This window comes from Natator depressus, chromosome 21, assembly GCF_965152275.1.
Source record: "Natator depressus isolate rNatDep1 chromosome 21, rNatDep2.hap1, whole genome shotgun sequence".
Taxonomy (NCBI): Eukaryota; Metazoa; Chordata; order Testudines; family Cheloniidae; genus Natator; species Natator depressus.
In genome coordinates this window covers 10,999,865-11,019,797 of record NC_134254.1, presented here as the reverse complement: position 1 = coordinate 11,019,797, position 19,933 = coordinate 10,999,865, and the positions used below count along the sequence as shown (strand labels likewise).

Here is a 19,933-nt window from a genome sequence, read left to right as displayed (position 1 = left end):
GTGGCTTACGAAGGTGGAAGGGCCCAATGGCCATTCCCTGCTCTGCTCAGGCTCGATTTTCAGTGCCCAGCAAGAGCAACCAACCAACCAGGTAGGGGAATTCTTCAGAAGGCGTAGGACAGCCAGCATGCTCATCACTGTTCTCATCCCCCCAGCCATCTGCTGTTTCATAATAGCTCCCAGGGTCCCCCAGACACCAGAGCACAAGGAAAAATGCACCCCAGGAAAAGCAAGCCCTACGTGCACGGAGTGGTCACGTCCCCACTTTACAGATGGGAGATGACGCTGAGAGAGGGGAAGTGACTTGCTAAAGGCCACAGAGCAGATCAGTTCAGAGCCAGGAATAGAACCCAGCTGCGTCTCCTTCGCACTCTGAATACCGTTCATCTAGCAGTCTTAAGAGTGCTTCACTAACCCCGTTTGGGGCACACAGTTGTGTCTCCCAGCCACACCGCCGGGGAGGTACACAGGCTCCCGTGCAGAGGAACCCACAAGAAACAAGCTCGCTCTGACCTGTGCTTTGTATCTGTCAGCTCTGGGGTGAGAAGCAGCATCATGGCCACTGTCATGTCGCCTCTTCCCAGTATCCCCCGAAGGCAGCAAGAGCTCCGCAGACCTCCCTGTGTAGGAGTCAGTCTGGCTCAGCAGTGAGGAAGTCTGGGACATCAGATCCTGGCACTGGAGGCAGAGACAGACACAGACCTAAAGACAACTGGCCTGAGTAGGCACATTCCACAGTCCCTGCCTGCTAGTGACAGCAGTCGCTTTGTGTTTTTAAATAGCACTTCTCCTCCTGGGACCAACTTTGCCAATGAAGAGCATGGAGGCCAGAGCTGGGAGTGCTGCTGGTTTGACTAACCCCCTCCTAAAGCCACCTGTGGTTCGGAAGAGGAAAAGCAGTACAATGGAGGCTGCAAACACAGGGTCTTCCCTGCAGAAGTCACCTGCATTGGCCTGACCTGGCCCTGCCCTAAGGAACATGGGAAATCTCACAGGTGCTGTAAGCCAGAGTCCAGCCATTTTAGGGGTACACCAGACATATACTGTGGGAATGGGCAGTTAATTGATTTTGATACCAAACCCCTAGACAATTCATTAACCCACCTATGTATGCAGGGCGCTTCCCCAGCCACCGCTAAGACTGTTGATTTAAAGTCAAGGATGGCCTAAAAGGTGGCCAACTTCTGGCAGCTGTCCAGGGTGCTGTGCAGAGACTAGGGGTGGCTTGCTCAAAGGCAAGTGCAAACCAGTCAAATTCCAGACCAAAGCCACAAAGGATATTCAGCTTGGATGAGGGCAGCCCCTTCTTTCCAGAGGAGAAGTCTGGCACTGCAAACCCTACCTTGACAACGCCTGCACAAAGGACGTGCAAGACCCTAGAGTTAATGGAACCTGTGACTTCTGGCCCGATCTGCTCTTCCCTAAAACAATTTCCTTTGCTGTCTTCTGTGAAAGGCATTGGATCTCCAGACAGGTATTCTCCTCAGCCACCCCACAATCACCCCAGGACTATCTCAAGTTCTGACATGGCCCCCATTGCTGCACTTTGCCACCTTTACTGCGTGTTTATTCTCACTAGAAGTTAGACATCCGTGGACTGACTTTTGGCCAGGATCAGCCTCGGGTCAAAGCACTAAAAAGACTGAGGCCCTAGAAAGCATAGTGGAAAGAGATCAATCCGAATGCCTTACAACGGCTGGCTATAATGGCGAGGAAGAGAGTCACCCTGGTACGTGCCGATCCAGGGCCCAGAAGACAATGCAGGGAACTCAAGCTGGTGCTTTTGGGAGCTCACAGCTGCAACACCCATTAGTTCCATTCAACATCCTTGCTTAATTTTCCATTGACATCCTTCCGTTCTGCAATGCCAGAATCAGGCTTTAGGAACTCGACAGCTGTAGCATCAGGAAATGTCACAAATGGCCCCATTCTCTTCTACCTCCTCCCTACCCGGCATTTCAATCAGCTGACACTCTGCCAAGGCGCGTCTTTCTATTCCTTCAGTCCTGTCCATCTCAAGAGAATGTTTTGGAGAATCTTGGATTCTCAGCTGGCTGCTTTCCATCTGGGCATCTGCTATCTACAAAGCCTGTGATTCAACGCTAGCGGAAGGTGCAGGATTCAGCGCCATGGGGACCAGAGTCCTCTCTGTATCCAACCAAGTACAGGTTGAAATTACAAGACAGAGCTACACCCCTCCTCCCCACCAGGCATTACATCCCCAGGCTGAAGGAACCAGCTCTGGGGGAGGGAAGGGGTCCGAGGAGAGGGAACTCAACCTCATGTTCAGTTCTTGACCTAAGAACACTGGCCCTCTACTGCCAAATGTGATGGAGAGTTTTGCGCTATGGATGCTGTCCACAAGGAACTGGACTGAGACCCAAGCAAATTCCAGCCAGATCTAACAGCCATCAGAGGGCACCAACCTGGGCTGGAATAGAACCAGTGACCCAGAGCAGAAAGGATCCAGGACACAGGAGTCCTCCCTGTTTGGTGTTTAGAAGAAGTGTTCCAAGAAAGCGGTGATGTCCTGGGCTTGTGCCCACGGCCATGTATTGCCATGGACACCTTGGGAAGGCACAAACTGCGAGTCTACCCAACATGCCAAGCCCTCTACCCCCAAGGCCAAAACTCGTGTGTCTAGAAAGCACACCCCTGGCACCAAAGCCCAGTCAGAAGCCAGAACCACTGCACTTTCCTGACTGTGCCCCTTGGACAAGGTGGCTCTAGCTCCTCTCAGCCCTCCTCAGCCACACACATATATGAGGGGCACTACTTCTACAAGCCCCCCTCAGGCTTCTGCTGCAGTTGTTAGGCCATTTAGAGAGGCAGTGCAGCCCAGAGCAGCAACCTCTGCACGGGCCATTCATCTGGAAGTGCTGTTCGAACTAACTGCTACAAACCCTGCATGGAACTGGGACGGAGGGGAAGTTCTCATTGCCCCAAGTGTGTCCCAGTGACAGAGCTGACGCTGCGGATGTACTGGTGCTTCTGATTAAAAATGCACTGGCTGCGATGTTTGCCTTAACCAGGGCTCCTGTTTGAACTCCATCAGCTCTCCCAAGCTTGTACTTATTTCTCAGACCTTAAAAAGCAATGAAGTTCAACCCGATGCAAATGGCTACAATCCTGCTTACAGCCAGTCTCAGGCTTGGAATCTGCATGAACAGCATAGTGTGTGAAGTATTCCAAGTATTGCTACAAGTCTACACCACAGGATGTGTAACTTGTGTTCCCATTAAATCCAGATTGATCAAGTCAGCTCTGCAGCCCAATGGGCTGAGGCCCTCAACCTAATCAGAAGCTGTCAATTTTTCTGCAGTACTTGAAACTCAGGGCAAAAGGAAGGACTCCAACTGACGTGAGGTGCAGAGCAATGGTGGAGACTCAATGCTAGCGGCTTTAAGAGTGATTCCTACTGCTCAGCATGAAAGATGGCAGAAGGGATGGCAAAAGGTTTGCTTTGAAGGTAGGGCAATCTGTCAGTCATTCCCACTGGGTGCTCCAGGAATCTTGATTTGCAACACTGAAGATGTTGCACACCCCCCAGTTGTTAATCCCTTAACTAGCTGTATGTGAGAAGCTGAGAATTGCTAAACTCGTTTCACATGTAGGATACTCTGACACTGCTGGGCCACAACAGTTACATGCTTTCAGGGGGTGTGGCAATTCTACCATGGGAAAGGAACCTGCACAGGTACCCTCCCAAAGCTAGCCCAGTGGGCAGACAGCCTGACTGTCAAGAGTGCCCACCACATGCAACTCCTTGAACACCCAGAAGTCGCTGGGAGATGCAAGCGTCCAGCATCTTTGAAAGTCAGGCCTATAGTCCCAAGAAACCCCAAACAGACCAAGGAGGCAGGTATCGGGTTCCCAATGGTAAAAACTACACGTGGATCCTGCCTGAAAGCCATAATGGAGCAAACTCAGTTGAGCGATGCAGATCATTCTGGTGTTTATGACAGTTCTCACACACATGTAGCTTCATTAAGAGTATACTGTGGCAGGAAATCAGCATATACCAATCGACCGACTACAAAAGTGATCCTCAGATGGGGCCATAAAGGGCTGTTTCCCTCACCACATGCTCCTTGTCACAGTTTAACTTACTAGGTAGGCATCGGAGCCGAGAGACTGCAGCTGTTGGGACTTTCCCTGACATACACAGGAAACCCAACTATTAAGGGACCTGACTGGCTAGGTGCTGAGTGCCTTCAACTCCCACTTACTTCAGCAGCAGGATCATGCCCCAGCGCTATGCACTCTGCTTGGACACAGGGGTTCAGTGAATGGAGAAAGGCAACTGGCCCAACAAGTCAGCTCTTCAGATTTCTCCTAAACCTTCTTCTTAAACTATGGGCCTGATCCTGAGAGTTGCCTTGCATTTTCAGCTTCCAGTGACTTCAGTGGGAGCTGAGGGCACTCAGCACTTGGCATGAGCAGGACCGGTATTAAGTATACATTATTTTCAGTAGTTTGTTTTCCATGGCAGAGAAAAAGGGAATAGGAATCACGTGCTTCTCCTAAGGGTCAGTTCTTCACCCCACAAATGGAAGAGGAGCTGAAGTGACCAACTCGTAAACCCTGACATCACCACTAAATCAGCTGGAATGTGTGCTCTAAACCAATAGCAACATTTCTGTGTGTGGGGCCTGAGTTGGAAGAGAGTGGTTCGTGAATCTTGGATCAACACATGCAGCTGAATGCAAGTTGCAGCTCCCACATGCTCTCCCCGTGCTCTAGCTTTGGGATCAGTTCTGTACCAGGAAGGTTGTTTTTTCACACTAGGCTTTTACATTTCTGAAAACACAGTCAGCCAAAAGAGTAACGGGAATTAGAGCCATGGCTCAGCGCTTTGACTGATAACAGACACAGTGGGGCTAAGCTGCCTGGCTACCATCCAGATCTGAAGTTCTCAGTGTGTTCAGAGTGGGAGTGTTTGGATCTGTACCATCCCAAGTAACAAAACATCAAACACGCACCCACTTGGAAAAGTAGTGCTTATCTTAAATGCTCTCTCCCCCCTTACACAAAGCCAGAGGTGCTGCTGTCTCAACCACCCAACCGCAAGGTCGAATTTTTGCCCCAAAGTAGCCAGTGGAAAATAATTCAGAAGGGCAATTCAATTGACATTTGAGAGCTAGAAGGAACATCCAGCCCTTGTCTGAGCATCTCCAGTGGGTCAAAGTTCACATCAAGGCATTTTGCTTTTTATAATGAAGGTTAAAGTGCCTAGGTTCGAAAGCTACTTTTTAAAAAATTGATGCACGTCTCTGAAACCACTCTGGAAATTTACTACCCACAGTAAATATTTCAAACAAGTTAACTTATAAAATATTGACACAAAGGAAGGTTATTTTTGTGGCACCTTTTAACTGACTCTCCTAGGAGAATTTCTAGTGTTTTCAAGAGAGAACGAGGCTCTGAGAGAAAGGACAAGTATATTCTCGCTTTCCCATCTGTGCCCGGATTCCCATCTGGAAATCTTTTGTAGCACCTGAGCTCTCAGCGAACACATTCCCCTGGTCTCAGATCCCCAGAGGTGTTCATTGTTCATCAAAAAGGAGATGATTCCTGAGGCAGACTTGATTTTAGTTTCTTAAAAAGGAAGAGGGGGATGAGAGGAGAAGGGAGACAAGCCAAGGCGCAGAAGAAAACATCCTGGCAGCCACGGATTGTGCTCCATGCAGACATATCAATCAGGCAGCCAGCAACACAAACAATGACTCACCCTCAGCTGCGAGAACCGTGGTGGTTTCTGGGGTGGCTCCTCATATGGTCTGTCTGCCAAGGAGGCAATGATTCGCTTCCGATGGCCAAGCAGATTCACCTTCAGCACCTGCAGGCAAAGGGGAAGGTTAGCTCAATTCAAGGAGGGTGGGCAAGGATTTCGGTATCCCCCTGAGCATGTCGTGAAGTTTTGGATCTTCTTCTAGTCAAACTAATAGCTGCCAGGTTTTGACTGAGACTGGGAATTGCCCCACTGCCAGGCCTCCCCTCGTCACTGTGTTTGCTGATACTGTTCAGCATCTCTGCTGTACAGCTTCGTGTCATTTCTTGTCAGTTTCATCCCAAAGCAGACAAATTTTGTACAGCATGAAATATACTCCTCCCCCTAATTCAGGGCATAGACACAGCTCCTCATTGGCAAGCTGCTGCGTAAAGAGGACCTAATCCATCAGCCCCCCTGCACCGCCTTGTGAGATCGGTCAGCATTAACCCCAGGTAACAGCTGGGGAAACCAAGGCACAGATGGGATAACTGACGCATCCGAAGTTACACACAAGTTAGCATCACGGTTGAGATTAGAGCAGAGCGGTTGCTGATTTTCAACCCCAAACTTAAGCCACTACATCATGCTGCCTAGAACCCCAACCACATACAAATAACTACTGTTTGCTTTTGCAGGGTGCAAACCCTAAAGAACAATCACTGAGTGGACAGGTTACATTTTAATTAGACGAACACAAAGGACTGTTTTGGTACCCTCTCAGTCACACCAAAGAACGGTTCTACGTATTCACAGGCTCTCCCTGAGTTAAGACATACTCATATCTAGTCCCTGAATACTGCACTGTGCACACACCAGTGAAAGAAACTTCTGGTTGTTCTAGGATTCCCCTCACTGCTGCGTTCCCACTCTGCCACTGCTGATTGCTTCCCTTTCACCGACGCCAACTTCACCTCCCGGTGGAACCGGGCTGTTCTAAATCCCAAGCTCACCAGTTGGTGGGAACCATTGGTCTGTTTATTCCACAACGAGACAGCACACCGTGCTCACAAGAGTGACCCTGCTGCCTCCGAGTTGGCATGTTTCGTTCCCTTCAAACAGCAACAGTTCTGGTGCCGAGGGCCACACCGTCAGGATTTGGAATGAAGGTGCGGGGGCACGGAATCGTCCTGCACTGGCACTGATTCTCCTTGCACCTTCGTATGCGAAGAGTGCCGCACCATTGCTGCACTGTGTCGAACAAACCTCTCCACAAGTTGTACCCGTCTGGAGGGAACCTGTGCAGGGTTAATAGCAAAGGCAATGGAAAGCCAGTACCTACATTTACTATTTCAAGCTCCCAGAGATTTTTCACAGTATCAATAGAGCTGTAGCCACTCGACAGGAAAGACTGAATGTAGTCCTGCAGCCCCAAAGAGTCAAGCCAAGCGGGAACTGAAGGCTGGCTGTTCCCATCGCAACCCAGAGATTTCACCTAAAAATGGGCAAGACAAGAAAGGGTTAAAAAGCCTCTGGGGATCCCAAACAGCTCAGATTCCAAAACCCACAATGGCTGCAATTAAACATCATGTAATTAAAGAATTATAATGGGGGATTTGTACAGTGACTTCCACATGAAGATCTCTAAGCATTTTGTAAGACCCGAGTAGACCTCAACCCCGGGGCCAGGTAAGCGTTACTCCCATTAACAGGCGGACAAGCAAGGCACCAAGGTTCACAGACACGCCCAAGGATGCACACTGAGAAAATCGGGAAAGAATCCAGGAATCCCAACTCCGAGTCCCGAGCTGTGCTCACTGGATAGCATTCCCTCCCTTCTGCATTTACCCTTTAAAGCACAAAACCGCACAGCGGCCCAGGGGGAATATGTTCAATATTCAAGTTGTAAGTGTCTTTAGAATGTAGCGAAGCGCCAATGCCAGTCAGTTACATATTTGGCTGTGTACTTTGAGTGGAGCAGGACAGTTGTGAGATCACAGCTTTCCTGTCCCACCCCTGGCTCCAGCCTGAGAAGCTGATTTTTCTTGCCAAAGATGACCTTAAGGTCTGTGCACTTCAGAAGTAATTGGGCAGCTGGGTCCAGCCGTGGGGGGGGCCGGCACAATCCAGCACATGCGCGCACTTGGAGAAGACTGCCAGAAAAAGGAGACCCAGGGGACTGTTCCCAATACCAGAGGCTTGAAGGAAAATCTTTTATTGGTCAATTTAATGCTCAGAGAAGTGGCTGTATTAAATAGCCCTGGAGAATGGAGTCCCTCGATTATCAGATGACAGACAGCCGAAGGGCAGGGCCTCTCCTGGCTTCCCCATCGAAAAACCTTAGTCCTGACTGGGACGTGCACGGCAGAACTGAGTGCCATCTCCACGGCCCGTTCAGCCCTCAGTATCGCTATTGAAAGCATCATAAAGGCACTAGTAAGTGCCAAAAGTGCTGGTGGTTTGATGATGTGGCAACTCTCCACTAGCAACTAGACAAACCCCCTCTGAGCCCACTCATGAAGTCACTTCACAGCAATGACAAGGGACTAGTGTGACAATCCAGCAGCGCACTGGCTAGCTTCAGCGCCAATTCCAAACCCTGCTCCAAAGTAACTGGAGACAGGAACTGGCTGGTGGAAGAGGCGGGAATGTCCTCATCTATTTACAACGGTGGTTCACATCCCACCCATCTCGCAGCTGACCAAGTCCGTCTCCCCTTTGTGACCGCGCCCCAGAAAGCATGTCAGAGGAGACTGCTAAGTTCTCCCTTCAACTCTCGGGCGTATTTTCCTCTGATAAATGGAGCTGGAGGGTCGCTCCACTGAACACATGCCATTTATTTCATTTATGCACTAGCGGGAGGCACCCTGCGGCCCGCAGCCTGGATGACACTCTATTCCAAGTGCCTGAAATAGCCTCCTTACACGCCGCTGGCACAGATAAGGTAGCGTCCAATTTCGCAACACAGCCCCTGGCAGAGGCCTGAGAAATCAGGTGCAAGAGGAAGACTGCCTTGTTTCAGCACTTGCGCTATGTTAGCATATTAGTGCTAATTCAAGCTGGGTCACAGGACTGCTGGCTCTAACTGGAAGTGTTGACATGAGGTTATATCGGGCACTTGCTGAGTGTGCGAGAGAAGGGTGGCAGGAAAACTGAGGGCAGCTGTTACCCTTCTTAGGTTTCACTGGCCATAACAAATGCCCAAGCAATTAGACTTCAACGCAGCTGGAGAAAGCTTTGGAAGAGCCGAAAGCTGAGCGAAGTTGATCATGCTCCTGTCTACATTTGCTGTTTGGGGCTCCGGCTGCAAGTGGCAGCACCCCAAAAACAGGACGCTCAGAAAGCCATCTCTGGAATACCAGTGAGCACACTAGCACTTCCTGCCGGGGCGATGCCTGGTACATCCCTAGCATTAGGGGACTACGCTTGAGTCTTTAATGCAAGCTCTCCACAAGCCGTGCTGTTCTTGCACCGTATGAACACAGAGAGCAGAGCTCTCAGCAACCAGCGAGAGAAGCAGAGTTCCCCCCAGTGAAGCGTGGTGCCCCCTGACATGCCTGCCTAGCCCGCAGGATTCTCAGCTGCAGTTCTCAGGAGCCTGGTGTCCTGGAGCCGGCACTCAGCCCTGTAAGCCACATCCTTCTGGGGGCTCCTTGCAGTCCAGATGCACCAATTCATGCCCAGTCAGCTCAGCAGAAAAAGCAGCCCCTGCTTCTCCACAAGCTTAAAACCCAAGTCCTGGCCCCCTCTCGCCATTCTCCTCTCTGGGGTGGGATGCTCTACTGATGCAGTCGTAAGCCCTCTTCTTGATGGCACTCTCCCAGAGAATAGCTTTCCAAATAGCCAAGGACTGTATCTACAGATGGATGGCTGAGGTTACATGCTTTATTTTCTGCACCGTGGCCCTCCACACCACAGCCATGCAGTTTGAGAGTTCCTGGCTCCACCAGCCCGCTCCCCACCCGTGCTGCAGTGACTAATACAATTGTCACCTTCGGAAGGGGACGTGCGGCCTGGAGAAGTTTCCTGCGGTGCTGCGGGTCGCTAATCCCGATCTCCCGAAGGTCCTGATCTTCCATTACGTTACAGCCCTGTGGAAACAGAACGAGAGACGGACGTGGGAGCAGAGTGCAGCAGCAGCAGGATCAGTTGCTGGAGTAGGAACTGTGTGTGTTATAGCCGCCTTCCTCCACGCCATACACACACCCTTCCTACTCTGCTCCCAGGTGAAAAAAGGGAGGCCGCTCTGCAGAAAACCCCTGCTCTTGCTCTGGACCAGGGGAATATGCATGAAGCTTCACAGGAATGACTCCACCAGAGGGGCAGAGCAATAAAATGCACTAACTAAGCACACTTCATCTCTCGCCCCTTCACCCCATGGAGCCACCTGACATCTGCAGGTTTCAGTTGGATTTACATAAGGTCTCTCCCCTAGGCTGATACCCATGAGATTCTGTAGCAGCTGGCACCAAAAGCCATGGTGTAGCTCTCCAGTGCCCTCCCAGGATGCCCCCACGAGGAACGGGGAATTCCAGAGACAGCTTCCCCTCCAGTGGGTTTCCCAGCTTCACATACCTACCGTGGGGCCCACCACCTGCCGTAAGCAGACAGCCTAGACAGAAGTGAAACAAGTCACCAGGTGTACTGATGGGTTAATTCTGGAGTGTGCAGTGTGCTTGCTGAAGCAATTAAGCAATGAATGTAGCTACCCCCTCCTTTCTCTCACTCAGTCTGTTCCATGGTATCTCTTTGCAGCCAATAAATTTCGGGACACTGATATAAGGGACCTTCCTCTTTCCTATGTAGATGCTTTAATCAGCCATTCCTTTGATCATGGTTTAGCAATTCAAATCTCCCCACTGCACAAACAATCCCTTTTGCATATAAACAGAACCGCTGCATGCTGACAGGCAGGAGATGCTCATCTCTGCCTAGGCTCCCTTGAGAGCCAGAGAGAATAAATTGAATTTATTTTAGTGAGAGCTGGAGATCCAGGGAAGGTCAGTATCTCTGTAATCTATCATCTGTCTCCATGGAGACAGAGGCAACCCACCCCTCTCCAGTGCAGAGGCTTTCATCATTAGCTGCTGCTTTACAAAGCTCATTATCTCGGTGTGAAGCGGGAATGAGAACACATGCAGTCTGCGCTTCCTTCACTGATCAGAGACTACACGCCTGTCAGTATCCAGTTAGACCTGCAGCGTGCAGATGTAAGACCAGATGTGTCGCCCCCATCAGTGAAATAGCCATACCATAACAGCTACTTGACTGTCCATATCCAGTTAACACCACTGACTCGTATTGCAATAGTGCCTAAATGCCCCAATCAAAGTCAGTCCCCCATTACGCTAGGTGCTGTACACCAACATATACCTGGGGAGAGCCCAACTTCAGCTGCAGACATGCCCTCCCCATTCCTGAGCTGGCCACAGATTAAAGGTGAACTGCGAGGTCTTGGCTATTGTGGAGTTCATTTTTATAAAAGAAATCTTGGCTGCAGTGTGGCAGAAAGTATTCCATGCAGTGTCCCATGACAAGAGGGGTCCACACAGTGCAGGGAACCTTAAGGGAGAGGGGGACTGAAAAGTCTAGTCAAAGCAGTGGAATTAAAAAATAATTTAGAGCCTCTTCCTTCTCTCATCCTTTAAGGGGAACTATTTTCACAGTGGAAGGATACGTGGCATAGCACCACCATTTAAAAAAAATTAAACACAAAATGTAAATGTAGCGAGTCGCTCAGTGCAGGGGACTATTAGCAGGTTACAGGCGCTGACGGCACTCAGCTCTTCAATGCATCCGTAGCGTATGGCAATACCCTACAAGTGTACGCTCTGGGAGGGGGAGGGTTATCAAAAACCCTCTCCCCCCTCATTAGTCTACAGCATATTTTAGGGGCCTGTAGGGTATCGGTGTGTGCACACGCACAGCCAGACTTCTCCAGGGCAGAGCTGACTCATCTTTGGGATGATCCCTTTAAAAACTAAATTCACCAAGCACCTTTTAAGCAGCTGCTTTGCTTGAATACCTGGGAGCCGAGTGACTGTTGGCTAGCTCGTGGCACTGGCCAGAGTGTTTTCCTCACACAGGACATGGCAGCAGTTATTGGTCCTGCATGACGAAGACTACCAGCCCCCTCCCCACATACCCGCTCATGACAGCGGAGAGTACTGACCGCTGCAGGAGCGCCCCCAGCCTTGGCTTTGCCCAGCACAAAGTGAAGCAGGCCCTACCCTTAAAAGAGGAGCTATTCCTTTCAATAGGGAGATCAGCTTAAAGGAACAGAGGTAACGCTTTGAAGAGCATGCACAGTACAATGTATTTAGGAGCACTGCCCTCAGGTCAGGCTGCAGAGAATTATTTAACTAAAAACAATGGTGGCAGATTAAGTCAGCGAATGACTGGAAAACAGGGCTCCCCGGTTCAGCATTTGCAGTACAGGAGTCAGAAGGGCAGATGAACACCCTCCCCGCTCCATCTACAGCGGAGAGAAAGCACAAAAGCTTAAGGAAATGCAGGCGCAGCAGGTCTCTGCAGAAGAGAGTCTGAAGCTGATAGCCACAGTACCAGAGCGCTCGTGTGTGAGCGCTGTTTAAAACAGTGGAAAGAGCTTGGTCCAAAGAGCCTCTAGCTTACCAGGGCCAATCCTGCCATGCTTTTCAAAAGGTTACTTTTTAAAGACACTGAGGAATTCAGCTCTATGGTCCCAGCTGCTGCTCCCAATCTCATGCCTGCCTTTGTGGGATTTCACCTCAGAAGGCCAGCAATGGTACAGCAGGCGCACGAAGCAGTAGTGAACAGTCAGCGTACGCAAGCTTTTCCTTTTCAAAGCGAGCTACCCTTCGCAAACTGACTCGGCAACACAGGCTCAATGGAGCACTTAGGTTTGATTGTTTGGTAACGGAGAACACAACAGGAAGCATTACTGGAAACCCTTCAAAAGGCTACAGACATGCTGGCTTCTGTGTCGCCAACAGCTGTCTTGTAAAACACACACAACCCTGTCAAAAGGAAAGAAAGGCCCTTCGTGAATTTAAACTCCTACAGTCTCCACTGGGACACAAGAGCAGCAACAGGGGTGGGATACAATAAAAGTTCTATGAGAATAGTAGGCCGGGGAGCCATATAATTTGCACCAGCTAGGGGAATTGAGAGGGAAACAAGGCTAAGTATTAGCAGGGTTAGAGGCCTCTTCGGGCAGTCCAGTTTTGCTCTCATGGGCAGCAGTTACACCCAGCTTTGTGGACAGCTGTGGCCTACAAATAGAACGCACCCATCGCTGTTCCCACTCACAGGGGGGGTGAGATTCTGTGCCGTGTCTCGGAGGGGGGAAGTGGGACGCTGAGGGATCTTTAAGCCACCTTTGCACCTGTCTGAGCTGGGCTGGAGCAGCCTCCCGGTGCTGTCTGGAATCTCCACAGCCAGAAATGGGGCCTTTAGGGCCCTTTGCACAGCATCAAAGGACGGGAGCACGGCTGAAGATCTCTCTTTGGGTTTCTCAAAGCTTAGGGAGGCACAGAGGAGGTCAGTTGGCTTGCCTGAGTTCACACAGCAAGCTGGTGTCAGAGCCAGGATTCAAACTCAGTCCTCTCTAGCCCAACACTGAGGAAAGACCCTTTACTTCGGCCGTCAAGAATTCAGTGCCACTCTTGCAAGCTGCATGCATGCACATGTGCACGCGCGCGCACACTCACTCTCCAGGACATGGTTTACAGGACCCCAAACCTTTTCCAAGTGACAGTAACTCAAGCAGCAGGAAGAGCTATTTGGGCCCGAACGAATGAAACGAAGTGTGATGGCTGCACTTGTTTTGTTTCAATGTAGACGCAGACCTTATTTACATTTTGAATCATGCTCATTTCAAAAGACAGAGCCCATTTCCAGTCTCTCAACAGCTGTCTAAGCACAGGGCTGGTAGCAAATAGTTCTGCTGGGAACGCTTGCCTTACGCAGAAGATTCACAAGCGAGGGCCAAGCCCGAGAGGCAGTGAACTTGTCCCCTCTTGCTGGAGCAGGCTTAGGAAAGTTGGGCTGGCCCTCAAGCCAAGCATGAGCACAAAACCGAATGTTTTATGAACCGAGCTGGTTTCTCCTCACCATCTCTCATTTTTATGTGTTGCATTAAAATCCCTCAGGGTCAATCTGCATATTAAGGGGACTTAACAAGTAGAGAGAGTAACAGCTGCCAATCAATCATTATGGTCTTTCCTGTAAGTGATCCGCAGCTTATAGGCGTGTCCTTTAAACCCAGCCAGATTCCATCTCTAATAAAAAAAATCTGCCATTAAAGGAAATTATTAAACACAAATGCTAAAAAAAAAAATCTTTTAACCCTTTGCAAACCAAATGAATGAGCTGCTCCTCTTCAGTCTCCCAACTGTCCAAGGTAATGCGTTATCCACAGGGAAACCAGGAACATTCTGTCAAGATACACAGCTGATGCCTTCAGGTTCACCTGCTTGACCTTGCCCCAATTCCTTTCCATGGTTTCTAATCCATCTGTGCTCATGTCTCCCGTATGGCTCTGTCTCAGCTTGTGCCCTGCCTTCTCCTGTGATGATCTGTGCAATCCTTCTGCTGCTTCACTCTCCCCTGAAAAGTCCATCCCACCAACCCAGGCTCACTCCCTACATACAAGCCCTACAAGCACCTCTGCAGAAAGTCCTGTGACCGCACTTCCTCCACTACAAACTTATTCTCCTTACGTTCTGCCACATTCCTTACTGTGTTTCTGTCTTCAATGTCTCCATAAGCCTGACAACTTGATCCCAACTAAAACCCTCCCTGAATGAGATTTACCCAAGGACACCAGAGAGACAATCAACAAGCTCAGCTGTGACTTCCCTTTTCCCCCCCTCTGGCATCCTCATCACCTCCTTCCAGGTCACCCACAAAGCTTCTCACTCGCTCCTGAACCCCTTGCCCTCATTCCCTTCCTTTCTCTGTGCCATCTCTCCTTCTCCAGCTCAATTCAGTTTAAGAGGAATCCAGTAAACTTCATGACTAAACCTATCAGGGTTTTGTTTTGTTTTTTGCACAGAGGAAGTCTTGTACAGAAGCAAAACCGGGGACTCAGTTCACAAGGCAAAAAAGCACTATTTACCCTAAAAACACTGAAACAGTATATTTACAAGGGGCATTTCTAATGTCAGAGACAACCATCTTATTAAAATGTGATGCCATTTCTTACACTAGCTATAGAGAAACGTTACTTACAATCACTATTAAAGTGGGTTGGGAAATTCTTTATCAGAAAAAAACCTGAGGATTAACGTTACTTTTTAGCAATATGAGACACCTTATCCAGGGCTGTCCATCTCCAAAGCACCTCAATATTCACCATGCTCCTGCCAGGTAGGTAAGCATCACACTTGTGTTACAGAAGAGGTTCTTGCACTGCGGTCACAGGTCAATGGCCTGACTCCTTTTCAGTGGAAGAAGTTTTGCAAGTGACTTGCCAAAGACCACAAGGCAAATGCACATCAGAGCCAGGAGTATGAGCCCCCACCCCGATCCCAACCCTGTGCTCAACCCACTACAGTTAGTTCTTTCGGGGACTGTTCTAGACCCTTACTGGACACGTTTGGGAATCATAACTTCCACAGGGCTCCTACTATTCCTATTGCCCACCGAGCGAGTTTCCTCCAGCAGCAGGCTCAGAAATGCCAATTATAATAAAAAACTTCTGGAAAACCCACACTTCAGACTATTCCTGGTAACATGCGCTTCTTACCTCATGAACTTCTCTGGGCTGCAAGACACAGACAGTTCAATGCTGCACATGGACCCTAACATGCATGAAAACCTGAATTCTATGGCAGGAGCCCAGCCCCTCACCCCCCCCCCCCCCGTTTTCCCAAACGGAACAGGGGAACTCCATCCCTCCATCAGGGAATAGCAGTCACAAATCATTTTCCTCCCAGTAGTACAGATGGCTTGTTTAGCAGCTGTCCCGAAAACAAGCATGCTTGCATTAGTGCAGAACTTTGATACAGGACCATGATGTGTCTATGGAAATCTCCCCCCAAGCTTGCTTTTATTACAGAATCACTTCTGTGACTGACAAAGAGCACAAACGGAGCGGACGGGGGAGAGGCTCTGCTATTACAGGGTTCTCCTGGTGTTAAGATACAGGACTGAGAGCCAGGACATCACTTCCCTCGTCCTTGCTTCACTTTCCTCATCTGTACAATAGGGATGAGGATCTGATTCAGTGGGGGCAAGGCTCAGCCTAAACTCAATGTCTGAAGTGCTTTGAGCTCCTCCAAAGGAAGTGACAGGGTAAGTGCAATGTGCGAGCACTGGAACACCTGAGCAGCATCCCCTTCATATCAAAGCCAACAATGCAATACAAACATTTCCTGGGGTGAGAACATTGGCACAGAAAGGTGGGTGGGGGGTGCATACACACACCAGTGGTGCTCTGACTATGGGAAGACAAGCCATTGAGGACCCTTTAATCATCTGGACAACTGAAATGGTGTCTTTGGTCTTTTTTCCCCAGTTGCGGGGGGATAAGCATTATATTTTAGACTCTGGTAGTGCTCCCACCTTGCTAGGTACTTTCTAAACAAAGGAAGATGGACCCTGCCCTGTAGCATACTGTTTAAGGAGATGCTAATTTGTGTACCCTTAGCAATGAGTCACTGATTACGCACCTGACCTGCCTATGGAAGTACAAGCTTTTGGAGAGGGTCTGCTTCAGTCAAGCTTCATGTATTACACTGTAATTAGACAGCCTGTAAATCTTCAGGTATCTCATTAAAAGGAAGAACACAAAGTCAAAGACCACATTGTGCCAAGATAGCCTCCCCTGCTGCTTAGCGACCCCAAAATGAAATGGCAAAAGCGAAGCTGCTGAAATCTGCCAGTTTTCTCCTCCAACAGGGTGCTCTGCAAGCACTTAACTATCCAGTTTTCACATGCTGTGTCTTACGCACAGTCTGGCCTCATTCCATCCTCCCTCTCCCGCCAATGAAAAGCCTAAGGCAAAAGGAGTTCTGCATCGGACATGTAGCCTCATCCAGACAGCAGAACAGTTTAATGAGTCCCAGCTGCTCAACTAAATTCACACTAACATGGGCTCTGCTTCTGTTAGCAAGCCTGCACTCCAAAGACAGGCCCTGGGTGGCAGGACAGACTGGGTACAGGGAATGCTAACTATTAAAATAGCAAATGAGCAAACTTATCATAATTTTGCCAGATTGAACAGGATCCAGAAAACAGAAAAGACAACCTGGTCTAGCCATTACAGGAGTCAAAGCAACCGCCTTGCCTTTAATCTTCATTTGAGCAGAGCCAAGCTCATTTGAGAGCGCACAAGTGAATCTGCATTGTCCAGCCTCTCTACTACTGCTGTTACTGATTTGCTTTCTGCAGAGAGTTACCTGGCTGCTTGTCTAGTTCTCTACCCAAGATGCAAGACATCTGCTAACTTACAGAGCAGCACGAATAGTAACAGAGAGCAATGCCTACCCCCAATCTGAGGTCGCTGTACAGCCCCTAGACTTACCCCCTTATGTCACCTTTCTTTAAGAGACATGATAAACCCTGGTGGTGAAATCATTTCCATTAAATTAAGATTGAAACGTGACAGAGACTTTATGAACTTAACACTGGGAAAAGATGCTGGATGACTGCCCTGGAGACCTCCATTTATCCTTAGCACAAATACAGAACAGGTGGCGGCCAAAGCAAGCTTCCTCCACACCATTCCACTAGCATGTTTCAATTCTGACCTGGAAGGAGCTCCCCTAGAGATGACAGGAGAGTTCAGACTCCATGGGCCTTGCTAAGACTGCCGAAGGGGAAAATTATTGCTAGCCGCAGAGGTGTTTGTGATCTGTTGTGGGTTTTTTTGGTGATTCTTTGCTGAAAATTGAACCGAACTCATCCCACATAGACCACAATGCTACACAGATTGCTGTACCTGAAGCCTATAGCTGCTTTTTGCATACCTACCGCTGGAAAGCGGTGCAACTCCAGGAAAGCTGGTGAGTGCCCAACAAAGAGCACCTGAAGGTGTTTGGAAAGTGCAAATTCTGTTCTGGAGGAAGGCGGTGTGTGATGTCATCTGAAATCTCAACCTTGCCACCTCCAAAGGCCCAGACACTGGGGCTCTGTTCCAGCCGAAGCTGCACTGCCTTCCCCTCTCAACACTCAGTGGGGTAGGGGAGTTGATGCAAGTACGCTCAGAACTGAGCACATCTGCCGTGTCCCTTTTGGGCACCAAAGGGGGCTCTACACAGACTCCCTGCATGGCATCACAACCCGACTCTAGAGCTCCAGGACCGCCACACTTTGGTAACAAACCGAAGTACTCCGTGTAACCCACCAGTCTCTAGTGCAGCAGCATCAACTACACACCCAGCAAGAGGATCTGAAAAGCCCCTCTGAGCTCTGCCATCTGAGCTGTTATTTGCTGCTGCTGCCAGGCTCGTAAAAACTGTTCAATTATAGGGTCCATCAGTGTCTTAAAGAGCAGCATTCTGAATGTAACGGAAGTAGCTGAATTTGGAAAGACTGGACAAAGGGATGCTATTTCGGGGAGCGTGACAAGACTGCAATTCAATTCAGAAGGAAATAGCTCGCCCCAGCATCCGTCTGAGGTTAGTGCCATGAAAGCTACACTTTCCAGCAGACTATGGAAGCTGCACATTTAGCCTCATGCAATCACGCTTCACCTGTGCAAACCCAGCCGAGCACGGAACTGGAGGCCAAGAACTCAGAGTCCTAAAGTCTGGCTCTGATACAGATGCCCTCTGTGTTCTCAGGGAAGTCACAGCATCCCCTTGGCCTCTATTCCCCATCTTCAAATGGGAATAGTAGTATATGCCTGCTTCTTAGGAGAGTGGGGAGGTTTTGCGCTTGGAGAATAGAAGTGCTAAGTATTACTACACCTTGCTTGACAGAATAAAATCAGCCTCACCCTTGTTAATGGGCTAATTGACAGCTTGTCCTAGAAACAAGTACACATTTTGATCAGTCAAAATTTGACATAAGAGTTATGCACTTCATGGCTTTTCACCAAAGACCTTCACAGCTTTGAACACAGAGGCCAGCACCATCTGCTATTTTACAGATGGAGGAAAAGAAGCGGAGAGGCTAAGGGCTTGATTTTTACAAGCGTTGAACACTCAATGTCTCCAACTGAAGGCAGCTAGAGGCTCAGCACCTCTGAAAATCAGGCCTCGAAGGATTTACTGCAACAAACCAGTGGCAGTATCAGGACTAGAACCCGAAAGTTCTGATGCCTACATCTAACCACTAGGACACACTCCTCCTCCATATTTTCTACATCCTGCTTTTCCCTCAACCACTTCCGTTCCCAGTGCATATCTAGAAGTGCTAGTACAGAGAGTCTGAAGATATTAAAAGTTTGCCACCAACAATCTGAAGTTAGTGCCACTCATCGCACACAGTGGATTTTGCCAAGCAAAGTGGGTGGACCAAAACTGGCAGTTCAGAGAATACTTACATTCAATTCATTAGTAGCTCTGGGGCCAATAAGCATTAAAAATGCCATTAAAGCAGCAGTTAATTTTTCCTCTCCCTTCAATGAAATTGCCTGACGTTGACAACCATGACTAATTCCCTCGGTCACCACTGTAACAATCCAAATGTGTCTGGGGGGAAAATGGGGGAAAAAAAAACAATTAAGTGGCTGCATGCTAATTTCAGATTTCTTACGGGGCTCTGTGTATTAGCCATTCTGCAATCAATGCTCTGAATAACCAGGGCTGTGTGTTTCCTTTCCCGTGTGCATCCTGAACTACAGACATCAATAGGGGAAGAAGCAAAGGGAAATAAAACACAGATCAGGTGGTGATAAACTTGTGGCAAGATGGACAGAGAAATGCTTCTCCAACGGTCGTGATTCTGCCACAGGTAGAGTATCCTCAACAATCACCATTTTCAGCAGGAGTTGATGGGAGCTCAGCATGAGGCAGGATTGGGCCCCGGGACAGCACACCCAGTGATATAGGGTACCCTGTGCTTCAGTAAGATAATACGGAGCACTCTACATCCTCGATTCCCTGATCAATCAATCTAATGCCTTGGGATGGAGCATGGCCTACAATTAATGTCTTGGTGAACAGCCCAGAGATACTTCATAAGCGATCTTTATACAGGGATTCAACTTACATCGTAAGCGCTTTGGGGCCAGTCTAGTCTGACCTGTGTTTGTGAAGCGCCTAGCACAGCGGGGTCACGGCCCAAGCCTGG

At 49.2% G+C, this 19,933-nt stretch overlaps 1 protein-coding gene across 10 annotated transcripts in view; it reads right to left on the bottom strand.

Moving 5' to 3' along the window:
* ANKS1A (ankyrin repeat and sterile alpha motif domain containing 1A) overlaps positions 1–19,933 on the bottom strand; it is a 151,292-nt gene that overhangs the window by 13,970 nt on the left and 117,389 nt on the right. For all 10 annotated transcript variants that reach the window (XR_012636007.1, XR_012636008.1, XM_074936415.1 and 7 more), the window contains 4 exons: positions 9,703–9,801; positions 7,053–7,205; positions 5,732–5,839; positions 514–678 (listed from right to left, as the gene is read on the bottom strand). Coding sequence is in view for 8 of the 10 variants with exons in the window: in XM_074936415.1 (XP_074792516.1) it covers positions 514–678; positions 5,732–5,839; positions 7,053–7,205; positions 9,703–9,801 (525 nt within the window). In the remaining 2 variants the exon portion in view is untranslated. The remainder of the gene's footprint in view (positions 1–513; positions 679–5,731; positions 5,840–7,052; positions 7,206–9,702; positions 9,802–19,933) is intronic.